General features: G+C 42.1%; 1 protein-coding gene and 1 non-coding gene across 17 annotated transcripts in view; one reads left to right on the forward strand and one right to left on the reverse strand.

Annotated features, from left to right (window-relative positions):
* Positions 1–1,541: 1,541 nt before the first annotated feature.
* TRNAR-ACG lies at positions 1,542–1,614 on the reverse strand. Its single transcript has one exon. It is a non-coding gene; the product is annotated as a tRNA-Arg (tRNA).
* Positions 1,615–1,929: 315 nt separating this feature from the next.
* The window catches only part of SACM1L (SAC1 like phosphatidylinositide phosphatase), a 70,446-nt gene continuing 60,028 nt past the window's right edge, over positions 1,930–12,347 (forward strand). For 13 of the 16 annotated variants that reach the window (XR_003796810.1, XR_003796818.1, XR_003796819.1 and 10 more), the window contains exon 1: positions 1,935–2,054. Coding sequence is in view for 2 of the 16 variants with exons in the window: in XM_029244081.1 (XP_029099914.1) it covers positions 2,023–2,054 (32 nt within the window). In the remaining 14 variants the exon portion in view is untranslated. Of the gene's footprint in view, positions 2,055–2,258; positions 3,041–12,347 lie in introns of those variants that run through there. The other 3 variants (XR_003796820.1, XM_029244083.1, XR_003796817.1) reach the window with 2 other exon arrangements.

Here is a 12,347-nt window from a genome sequence, read left to right on the forward strand (position 1 = left end):
GGTTCAAAAATATTATAAGGAAAAGGAAAAGATAAGCTAAAAATTGCAATGCGTTCGATAGCTGAAGAATTAATATCCTTAATATACTTAAAAGTTTAAATCTGTAAGAAGAAAATGAGTACATATATCAAGAGAAAATATATACATCAAGTAATATAAGTAAAAGGAAGTTCCGTTTCTCAGTTAAGAAAAGTGCAAAAAAACATAATGAAATTTATAATACTCAGTGTTAGCATGCAAGGAAACTGATGCTATTGATGGAAATGTGTATTTGTTTAAATTTTTTGGCAGGCAACTTGAAAATATATGCCAAAGTCTTAAAAAGTCCATGAAATGGACCTTAAAAATGTCTCTCTGATCATTCAACATCTAAAAATTTATAAGATATCAGAAATAATTCAACATAGCATTATTTTAAAAAAAAGTGTTAAAGTGACAGCAACCCAGATTCCCAACAAAGAGGGTAATGTTTAAAATATCTAGTTTTTTTATGGGTTATCTTCAAAGAATGTTTAATGACCATAAATCTCAGACCCAAAGCTAAGGAGACAAAATGAGAACACAAAGACATTTGTGACAAAACCCCAAATTTGGAAAAAATACGTGTGTAGATTTATATTAAAAAGTGTGGAAGAAAAGTAAAGTCCATAAGGAAAAAAAATTATGACGTTAATAGTAATGACGGCGGGGGCGGGGATTATGACGTTAATAATAATTATCTCGGGATGGGAATTTGCGTTTTTTTGATTCCCAGTACTTTTCTGTATTTTACAAGTTTCCTGTAATTTGTTCAGGAGGAAAAAACGTTATATTGGAGAGATTAATTGATCGATTGAATGATTAGTTGTGGACAGTGTCGGATGTTTCCGCCACTCTTCAGGTTTGACTCTCCTTTCCGCCACAGACCTTTCGGTCCTTCTCAGGTCTTCCACCCAGGCGCCAATAGAATGAGGGGTAATATATAATACTAGATTACCTGGGATCTTCGTACTGCAAAAACACCCATGTGCTAAGGTTTCCCGATTCACTGGGGACCAGGAGCTCTCAAGGGACAGGGCTGCAGACTCCGATCACTTTGCGGACCCCCTCTAACGCGCGCAGCCGCACTGCAGCGTTCGCGTCTCCGGGGCAGGTTAGACCCAGAGCTCACCAGATCCCGGTAAACTGGGACTGTGCCGCTTTTTACGTCACCGTAGGGGTTCTGCTCCACGGGAAAAAGTGCCAGAACTGCTGCCTTAAATGCGCTTTTGTGTCATCCGCTAGCTAACCTCGGGCCACAGCACGCCCCCCTACTGCAAACTACCACCATTCTAGGTGTGTTTTCCCACATGTAACCCATTTACAGAGTCTCCTCGTGTGCATCATTAATTAGGACGCTTTGCAGTTTACAAACCACCTCACACAACTCCGGCTTCCAAACACAGCTTAAAAGATGACATTTCGGGCACAGTAGCGTTAACATTCAAGATATTTAACCTTCACACCAGAGTCCTAAGGACATCCTGTAACATCAAACCCAGTTGTAGCTAAAAAGTACGCCTCGAGCCAGCCAGGAGTCGAACCTAGAATCTTCTGATCCGTAGTCAGACGCGTTATCCATTGCGCCACTGGCCCCGCACTAACAAAAACAGCACTGTAGCGTAGATCACGCCTTACGCATCTACAACAGGCTCCCCGACACTAGCGCTGCGCTTCGCCCCTGCGCCGGGCGTCACGGCGCTGGTCCACAGCTCCCAAGGCTCCGCCTTTCCCCCCACCATGCGCTCCGCCAATCCGCAGCGGTGACGTCACGGCGCTCTTCGGCGCATTCCCATCCACCGCATCGGACTGCGCCTTTAGCGTTCTATAGCGCGCGCGCTAAGTTTGTCCACGGCCGCCTCCCGTTCGGGAGCAGCCCGGCCGGGCAGGGAGAGGAGGTGGGACGAGGCGGGGCGTTGCGGCCGCCGTGCCAGGGTGACCGGTTTCGCTGTATTCGAGGTGGCGGGGCGGGCGGAAAGAGCAGGGAGGAGGCCGTGGTGCAGGATGGCGGCAACAACCTACGAGCGGCTGAAGCTGTGAGTTCCGCGGGCCGGAAGCCGTTGCCCGAAGGGGTCTGCGGGGCGGCGGGTGGGGCGGCAGGTGTGGGCCGCCGGCAGCGGGGAGGCTTCCTGAGTTCCGGGGCTGCGGGCCGGGTGTGGGAACCCCGCGCGCTCCCCGCCTTACTCGCCGGGCGCGGCCGCTCGCGGCGCCGCGTCCGAGTCGCCACAGGCCCGGGAGCGGCTGTCCCGCCAGCTTTTCTCCGCTCAACTCGGCCTCAGAGCCCACGGCGGGGGACCGAAGCTGCGCACCGTCTTCCGGCGAGCCCGGCTCGCCGTTTGGATGTAGCCCTTCGGGGCACGCTCCTCCCCACTTTATTTTATTTTTTATTGTTTGGAGAGGTGGCGGCTAAATTTATCCTTATTGCTTAGGAGAGAAAACGAGAAGTTTTTCTTATTTCATGGACCCATAGCAGCATGTTAGAGGCCACACACAAATGGATAAACCTTTATCTGGGCATTGAAGCCTTCGTGACCGGTCTTGAGGATGCATGAAAAATTTAAAGTACAGTCAATACTCTTAAGGCCCTAAAAGGTTTACTTGTCTTTAAATATTATACCGCCCAAGCATAAAGCAGATTGTTAAGTCCACGTGGACAGCCAGGGGCTACTGTCGAGAATTTTGGCCCTGTAAATTGACTTTTCGGTAAAGCCAAGCTCTTGAGGCTCTGAGAAATAGGCTCTGGTTGTTAGAGTTGTAAATTAGGTATTTGTAGGGTTTGGGGTTCGTCCTGGGTTTAAAACAAAAGCAAAAACATGTATTTCCCTTAGCATTACTCTCAGCCCCTATGCTTTTCTTGTCTGTGAATAACTTTGTTCTACTCACTTTGTGTTTAATGCTTTACCTCTAGACTGAAAATCCAGTGACCACATCTCAGAAAGTCTTTGGCAGCAGAAGCAGATGTGATTATTGAGAAGCTTATCTATCCCTAAATAAGTTAAAACATCTTGGGACTTAGGCACAGGTATCGCATTTCCTATACAAGGATATGAGGACATCAAGATGTGGTTTCGGCACTTCCTATGCTCCCCAGAACCTCAAGCTCACTTAACTTTCTGGAAGGTTCAGTTAAAAGTTAGGGCTGCAGAATTGGAAGTGAGGCCATCTCGACATCAGATGTTTTGCATAAAAGAAGATTACTTTTTCCTCAGCCCACCCCCCTTACCACTTATCTTCACTGTAATTCCCTTGAAAATCCCCAGCTGCACACTTCCCTCCATATTTTCCTTGTTAGGTTTCCTTATTCTCTCCCAGTTCCCCATCACAAGGTGATCACCTTGTTGGTGAATGAGTCTAGGAAAGTGCCTTTGACTGAGGTACTGGCGGGGCCAGTGTCACGTGTGCTGTGTTGGCTAATTAGGTTATTGTTGTCTACCTGATAGTCACTAAAGGGTTTTAATGTGATCCTACACCAGGTCTCAGTTGTGTTTAAGAAATATGGAGCCTTGGCTTGATTGCCGCTCAGCGTTAGGTTACGAAATGCAATCGAATTTTCCTGTGGCAAAGATTGAATGGGATGGAGAACTTGAGAGTTATGATGATAACTGCCAAGGAGGCAATAAATACACTAGTCCAGACCTTAAAAAAAAAAAAAGCTCTATATCCATAAAAGAGAAAGGAAATTTGGCACTGAAGTGGTGACGCTGATGCTTTTGTATTGATTTTTGTGAGAAGTGGAAACTATAAATTTGTTTGGGGGAGAAAGTAAATCTGGGGTTATATGAAAGTCATTCTCTAATTTTTCAGTGCTTAACTTTTTTCCCTGAAAAAAAAATAGTTCTAAATGCTCCTGTAAATGAAGATACAACTTTTTTACAACTTTGTTTTTCTTTGCCAAGGAGTTTGTGAGTTGGAGTCTCTGCTCATTTCTTTTGTTTGGCCCTTGCTGCTCTGAGGCGTGGTTTTAAAATGTGGCCTCCGACCTAAGGTGTATTCTTTTTTAGATGCATTGGAGGTGGAAGTGGTTTCTGATCCATATAAGAATTATAGGACATAATGGCCATTTGTTGTAAAAGTGCCTAGAGATATGTTTTAAGGAAGATCCGTACAAGAGATAGTTTGATTATTGTATTATGAAAGTATTGTTATTGGGTTTATTTAAATATCGAAGTGCTTGGGATTTTAAAAATTTGTTCTGTGTTATGCCATACATTTTTTCTAGTCCATCTCTGTCCTGTGGTGTTCACCTTCCTAATGCCCTAAGTTTCATCCTCTACTCTCCCGCTTACAATCTCCAGTTCCATTTTATTGACTTACAGGAATAAGCCCACATTTCTTAGCCACCTGTATTCTAGCCTCTTCACAGTCTATCCCCTAACCTTACTTCCCGTAACTGCCCAGTGCTTTTTTTTTCTTCCTTTTTTTCCCTTTCACCAGACTTGGCCACCCTCTTTTTGCTTCAAGCTTGGGCTTATTTTGATCTTTCTATCCAGAATGTTTTCTTCCTCTCTTCCCCTCTTTACATGCTGATCACATCTATGGTAGAGCCGAGACAACTCTGGTTTTTTAAGTCAGAACAGACTTAGATTTATTTACACTTAGATTCACCTGCTATTTGCTTTGTGTCCTGACCATGTTACTTAATCTCTCTGAATGGGGTATTCATCTGTAAAATGGGAACGTTTCTACTTCACAGTATTATAAGGACTGAAAGAGCGTAGATGAAACCAGCATACTTAACAGATACTCCTCGTCTCTGCGAAGCCTTTTTTCCAATGTCTTTTCCTTCACTGAGCTCCCATAACAGTCTACTGTCACAGGAACTAGACACCAAACGTCTACATGAGTTTTCACATTCTGTCTCTTATGATTCGTTAGCAGTGTACTTACTGTCTGATGGACACGAGGACTGAAAGAATGATCGAGCCATAGCACTGTTTGAACCACTCACTTTGCTGCCTAGAAATGATGAAGTCATTAATAAATACTTTGTTTCTCCAACTAGGTTACAAGTATGTAGAACATATTAGAAACACCTTAACAATGATTTCTTCTCTAGTCCTCAGTTCCTAACGTAAAGCCTGGTGCATTGCAGGTCCTCAGTGGATCACCTGAGTAAATGAAAAGAACTTTCCGGTAGTCCTCGGACATGGTATAGAAATGAGTTACTTAACAACTGAAAATAATTGACATGTTCATTATGGATTTTTGATGTAGAAAACAATATTGATTTGTTCAGAATTTAAAATTTATACTATTTAAACATCCAGGCAGTTCTTAATATTCCTATTTTGCAACTCCTTTTTTCATTTAAAATCATTTGTGTAAGCCTTTGTAATGTCAAATAGTGATGTTTGAAATTGCAAGACAATTAACAGAAATCCATGATTGGAAACCTTTAAAGCATTTTTTTTCCTTTTAAAGGTCAGGTGAAAATAGTATAAGGCAGAAAGTGAATCAGGTTGCAGCTTCTATCTGAAGAAACATTGTTTCCTCAGTTAAGAAGTGGACTTTCTTTTTAAAACATTGTCATAGCTGTGAGGTCAGTCAAGGGAGAGGTGATAGAATCTTGAGGACAGATGTAAACTAAGCAATTCTGTGATGAAGATATATGTAGTTTATACAGTCCAGTGAACATTCAGATTACTCACACATCTCTCTTCTTGACTGCCTTCATCCAATTCCACCTCTCCCGTCCACCCCCCCTCCCGCCCATCTCTGATAACCACAAATCATATCTCTTTTTTATGAGTTTGTTTTTGAAGTGTAATTGACCTACAATGCTATGTTAATTCTTGGTACACAAGATAGTGATTTGGTATTTTTGTACATTTAAAAATGGTCACCATGATAAGTCTTGTTATGTCATACGAAGATATTACATAGTTATTGACTGTATCTCCACAGTGTACGTTTCATACCCTTGACTCATTTACTATGTTTTATAACTGGAAGTTTGTACCTTTTAATCTCCCTCACCTATTCCTTTCCTTTCCCTACCTACCTCCACTCCGGCGACCCTCTGTTCTCTGTAACTCTAACTCTGCTTCTGTTTTGTTTGTTCACTTGTTTTTTAGATTCCATGTATAGGTAAAATCATACAGTGTTTGTCTTTCTCTTTCTGACTTATTTTACTTAGCATAATACCCTGTCGGTCCATTGGTTGTTGCAAATGGCAAGATTTCATTGTTTTGTTATGGCTGAGTAATATTCTGGTGTGTGTGTGTGTGTGTGTATATCTCATACATGTTTTTTATCCATTCATCTATTGATGGGCACTTGGGTTGCTTCCATATCTTGGCTTTTGTAAACAGTGTTGCATTGAACATAAAGGTACGTATATCTTTTCTAATTAGTGTTTTGTTTTCTGTAGATAATTAGGAATGGAATTGCTGGGTCATATGGTAGTTCCATTTTTAATTTTTTGAGGAAGTGCCATACTCTTTTCCACAGTGGCTGCGCCAACTTACCAACAGTGCAGTGTTCCCTTTTCTTGACATTGTCGCCAACACTTATTGTATTTGTTGTCTTTTTGATAATAGCCATTCTGACAGGTGAGAGGTGGTATCTCATCGTGGTTTTGATTTGCATTTCCTTCATGATTAGTGGTGTTGATCATCTTTTCATGTGCCTATTGGCCATCTGAATATCTTCTTTGGAAAAATGTCTGTTCAGATCCTCTGCCCATGTTTTACTCAGGTTGTTCATTTTTTTTTAAACTTTATTTATTTTTAAATTTATTTTTGGCTGCTTTGGGTCTTCACTGCTGTGCACGGGCTTTCTCTAGTTGCTGCACGTGTACTTCTCATTGCAGTGGCTTCTTTTGTTGCGGAGCACAGGCTCTAGGCACGCGGGCTTCAGTAGTTGTGGCACGAGAGCTCAGTAGTTGTGGCTCGCAGGCTCTAGAGCTCAGGCTCAATAGTTGTGGTGCACGGGCTTAGTTGCTCTGCAGCATGTGGGACCAGGACTCGAACCCATGTCCCCTGAATTGGCAGGCGGATTCTTAACCACTGCACCACCAGGGAAGTCCCTGTTCATTTTTTTTTGGATCTTGAGTTGTTTGAGTTCTTTCAATATTTTGGATATTAACCCCTTATCAGATGTATCATTTGAAAATACCTTCTCCCAGTCAGTAGGCTGCCTTTTTGTTTTATTGATAGTTTCCTTCACTGTGCAAAAGCTTTTTAGTTTGATGTAGTTACTTTTGTTTATTTTTGCTTTTGTTTCCCTTGCCTGAGGAGACATATCCAAAAAAAATATTACTAAGATTGATGTCAGAAAGCATCCTGCCTCTTGTTTTCTTCTAGAGGTTTTATGGTTTCAGGTCTTACGTTTAAGTCTTTAATCCATTTTGAATTTACTTTTGTGCATAGTGTGAGAGAGTAGTCCATTTTGATTATTTTGCATGTAGCAGTCTCGTTTTCCAAGCACGCTGTCCTGGAGAATGTTCCGTGTGCACTTGAAAGAAGTTCTTTCTTTTTGTTTATGTGTATATCTGTTATAGATTTTTGGTTTGTGGTTACAGTGAGGTTTATATATAGCAGTCTGTCTGTCTATGATTATTTTAAGCTGCTGATCTCTTACATCAGACACATTTTAACAACCCTGCATTTTTGCTCCTCTCCTCCTCCTTGCCCCGCATGTTTACTCTTTTGATATCATCTTTTATATCTTTTTGTTTCGTGTATCCCTTAGCTACTTATTGTGGATGTAGGTGATTTTACTGGCTATATCCACTGGCTGCAGAGCTCATGGTGTCCCAGAGCTCGTGTTGGCCTGCTGGTGGGCAGAGCCCGGGCCCAGGGGGCTGGGCTCAGTCCTGATATGGCAGGCTGTGGGGCTGCGGTGGTCCTGGGGCTGTTGTCTGTCCACTGGTGTGTGGGGCGGGGACCTAGGGCATCCCAGGGGTGGTGCCTACACATTAGTGGGTGAGGCTGGTCCTAGGGCTAGTGCCAGCCCACTGGTGGGCTGAGCTGGGTCCCAGGGTCTCTGGTGGCAGGATCCTGGGGCTAGTACTGGGACCCTGGTGTCTAGGGGTGGTCCTGTGCCCTTTGGTGGACAGGGCTGGGTCTTGGGGCATAAGAGAGCATGTCTGCTGGTGGGTAGGTAGGGCTGTGTCTCTGCCTGGCTAGTTGATTGGCCTGAGGTGTCCCTGGTACTGATGCTGATGGAGCCAGTGTAGGCAGTGGGTGGGGCCAGGTCCTTGTGCTAGTAAGCTAGAAGGAGGACTCCAAAATGGCACTTGCCACCCCCAGTGTCCTTGTGGTAGAGTGAGCTTCTAAAGATGGCTGCCACCATCTTTGTCCCCAGGGTGAGCCAGTTGCCTCCTGCCTCTCCAGGATCAGCAGGTGAATCTGACCCAGGCTCCTTTCATATTTTTGCTTCTGTCCTGGGTCCTGGAGCATGTGAGATTTTGTGTGTGTCCTTTAAGAGTGGAGTCTCTTACTTGCCACAGCCCATTGGCTCTTCTGAAAGTAAGTTCCACTGGCCTTCAAAGCCAAACGTTCTAGGGGCTTATCTTTCTGATGTAGGAACCCTGAGCTGGAGAGCCCGATGTGAGGCTGGACCCCTCGCCCCTTGGGGAGAGCCTCTGCAGTTGTAATTATCCATTTGTGGGTCGCCCCCACTGTGGTATGGGTCTTGGTTACACTGGCTCTCCTCCCCTCCTACCCGTTTTGTTGTTCCTTTTTTTATATCTTTAGTTGTAGAAGATCTCTTCTGCTAGTCTTCCAGTTTTTCTCATCAGTAGTTGCTCTGTAAAGAGCTGTAATTTGGTGTGCCTGTGGGAAGAGGTGAGGTCAAGGTCTTCCTGCTCTGCCATCTTGGCCACACATCTCCATGGGCCTTTATTTTCAAAGCTTAATAGGCTTTGAAGTCCATGGTCTCTGGGATCAAGAAGAGAGAGTGCAAGCTCATGCCTATTTTGATATATCTTCCAAAATATGTGTCATCTTAACAGAAACTAGGACTCTGGGTTGATATCAAATCCCCTGTCTTGAAAGAAACTAGGTAGTATTCCTGTTCTGTTAGTTAATAGTTGATACCTATTGGATTCTGATAACCTCACCAGTTTATTTTAGTATACAGTATTACTTTGAACTTTAGAGATTTGATATCAACAGCATAGTTAATGACCAGATAATCTTCTTGGAGGGAATTTCTTTAACTTCTAAGATCTATTTCATAAATAAGTAATGTGAGAGAGTTTTACTGAAATGAGAAACATCACACCAGTTGAGGGCCATTCTTTTTGCAACAGGGAGAAGATTTTGCCTAGATATTTGTTCATCACTGAGTCTTCTGTCTTGGTTTCCATGTACTTATTACATTGAGAACTTAGCTGAGCCTGTTGACTGGTTAATTTTGGAAAAACTCCAGGCAGAACTTGGTGTTAGTGATACTTTGTAGACTTTCTATTTAGAGAACACCCTACTTCCTCTTTCTCTTCTTATAAGTTACAGTATAACTTCAAATCCAGTTAAAATTTGACCTCTCATGATCTTTCCTTAGCTAAAAGAAAAGAAACAATTTTTAAAATTCCGTTTATTCTGTCACTGAGCCAAAGAAAACATTAGTTAAGGGCCATATAGAAATAACAACTTAATGTATGTGTCTTCTGACTAATTATGTTCTATTCTCTAAGAAAATTGAGCTTTTACTATCTTGTGTGAGAATACCAATGGGAATGGATAAGCTTAGAGTCCTTGTCTGCAGAGGCTTGGTAGCCTGTTTGGTGAAGATTTTTTTTTTAATAAATAAATAAATTTATTTATTTATGGCTGCATCGGGTCTTTGTTGTTGGGTCTGCATTGCTGTGTGCAGGCTTTCTCTAGTTAAGGCAAGTGGGGTCTACTCTTTGTTGTGGTGCGCGGGCTTCTCATTGTGGTGGCTTGTTGCAGAGCTCGGGCTGTAGGCGCACGGGCTTCAGTAGTTGTGTCACGCAGGGTCAGTAGTTGTGGCGCATGGGCTTAGTTGCTCTGCGGCATGTGGGATCTTCCCAGACCAGGGGTCGAACCCATGTCCCCTGCATTGGCAGGCGGATTCTTAACCACTGCGCCACCAGGGAAGTCCCTGGTGAAGATTTAAAAACAAAAATAACAATAAAACCATAACCCGAGCAAAAATTATACCCTGAATGTTTACTCAAGTGTTTCTGACTGTAAGTGCTAGAGAGTTAAAGTTAATTTCATGAGCTTTTGAAATGAAACCTGGGAGCATAAAGCTTACAGAATAAAATTTATTACATAAAACACACTTCAGATCAGTATTAAGGCCAATTAAACAATGGTGGGAAATGGAAGGAGGGAAAGGAGAAGAGGAAGGCAGCAAAGGCATATGTAGATAGCTGAGTTGGGATGACACTTGCTGTTATTAGTTGGATGAATTAGAGCGATTACTTGTAATTAGTCTTCTTAGAAATGTTGATTAGCTGGCAGTCACTGTTCATATCTCCAATTCTTGCTCCAATTCTTAAGCCATTTTCAATAACATTTATCAGAGCAGCCTGGTGGCAGCACCAGCAACTTAGATTCTAGCAACATCTCTCTGAGAGGTAAGATCCAGCAAAGGTCCCAGAGCCCTTAGGCTAGATAGAACTCTTTACCTTGATCCACAATTACTCTTATTTTTGTTCTTTTAACACCTTTTTAAGCTTAATTTTTATATTAATTTTACGCTTAATTATTATAATCTAATACGAGTATATGGTTTAAAGCTAAGTAACACAAAGCTTATATATTAAAAGAGCACTTTTCAGCACTCCCAACTCCCACTGTCCCAGAGGCATCTATCAATACTTTCATTTTTTTACAATGTTTATTTATTTAGGTTGTGCTGGGTCTTAGTTGCGGCACGCAAACTCTTAGTTGTGGCATATGAACTCTTCGTTGTGGCATGTGAACTCTTAGTTGCAGCACGCGGGATATAGTTCCCTGACAAGTGATTGAACCCGGGCCCCCTGCATTGGGAGCGTGGAGTCTTACCCACTGGATCATCAGGGAAGTCCCAGTATTTTCATGTTTTTAAGCAGTTTCTTCTGGTATTTTGCTTTACACTTCTAAACAACATGCTTATACTGCTATTTCCTGATTTGTTTTTCAGTTTCAGTCATATGATGACTTTTTACTTAAGAAGATGAGAATTTAGCTTTTATACCTCTCTTCCTTTCCTCTCCTCTCAGTGTGGTTATTCAGTGTTCACATTATTATGGTTGTGTAGGTATGACTCAAAGGAAGTCAGTAATGTATTATAATTACATTTCCTTATAAAAATGCTTTGTTTTTCCTTGAATTAAAAAGTTTGCTTGACTTTTCTTTACCTGTTGCTAATTAATCTTCAGTCTCTGGGACAGCAGTAAAACTCCTCTGCTGATGGTAACTGTCAATTCATCTTCTTCTGTGAGGCTTACCTCCAGGAGCCCTATCCCCTCTGCTTTAATCTGGACTGGCTGTTCTTTAGGCCTGTTGCATTGTCCTGGAACTTCCCTTTACCATCATCATGAGAATTTCTTTTACCTCTCTCCTGTTTTGGATTCCAAGTCTAACTCTTGATTTACTCCATGTCGATGAAACATCTTTTCCTTCTTTCCAAGAAAGAGTGAAAGAGAAGTATCTTTTGAGATACTGCACATCTGAAAATGCTTTCATTCTGTCCTCACGTTTATTTGTTAGTGTGACTAAGTAGAGAATTCTCAGAAATTATTATCCTTCAGAATTTTAAAGACCTTTCTGTTGAATAGTCCAATGTGTTGCTGTTGAATAATCCAATAGTGTGGCTGTTGAATATTTCAGCACTTCTTTCTCTTAGTTTTTTTTTTTTTTCTGGAAACTTTGGGATTGTACCTCTATGGTATTTTGAGTTTTACACTTAATGTGCCTCTGTGTGTGTGTTTCATATATTTGGTGGGCCTTTTACATCTGGAAACTTGTCCTTTGGCTTGAGGTTTCTTCTTTGTTTTTGCACTATTTCTTTGATAAATTTTTTTCTTGTGTACTCTCCTGGAATTCCTGCTAAGTGGATGTTGAACATGCTGGATTGTGCCCCTCTCTTTCTTCCTGTCTTCTCTCCCCCTCCTGTCTCTTTCCATCTCCCCCTTTCTTCCTTCCTATGCTTTTCTGTTTTACAGCTCTTATCTTTTTATTCTGTTCTCAAGGAGAGTTCTTCGGTTTTATTTTCCATTCCTTCTACTGAATATTCAAATAATTATTTCTGCCGTCAGTCCAAAAACATATTCTTGCTTGCTGAATCTCCTTCTCCCCCCCTCCCCCTCCTTCTTTTTGGTATTTTTGTTTCATGAGTGCAATGTCTTCTCTCTCAGGCTACCAGTTATAAAT

This window comes from Monodon monoceros, unplaced genomic scaffold, assembly GCF_005190385.1.
Source record: "Monodon monoceros isolate NGI ecotype Baffin Bay Population unplaced genomic scaffold, NGI_Narwhal_1 Super_Scaffold_3, whole genome shotgun sequence".
In the NCBI taxonomy this organism is placed as follows: domain Eukaryota; kingdom Metazoa; phylum Chordata; class Mammalia; order Artiodactyla; family Monodontidae; genus Monodon; species Monodon monoceros.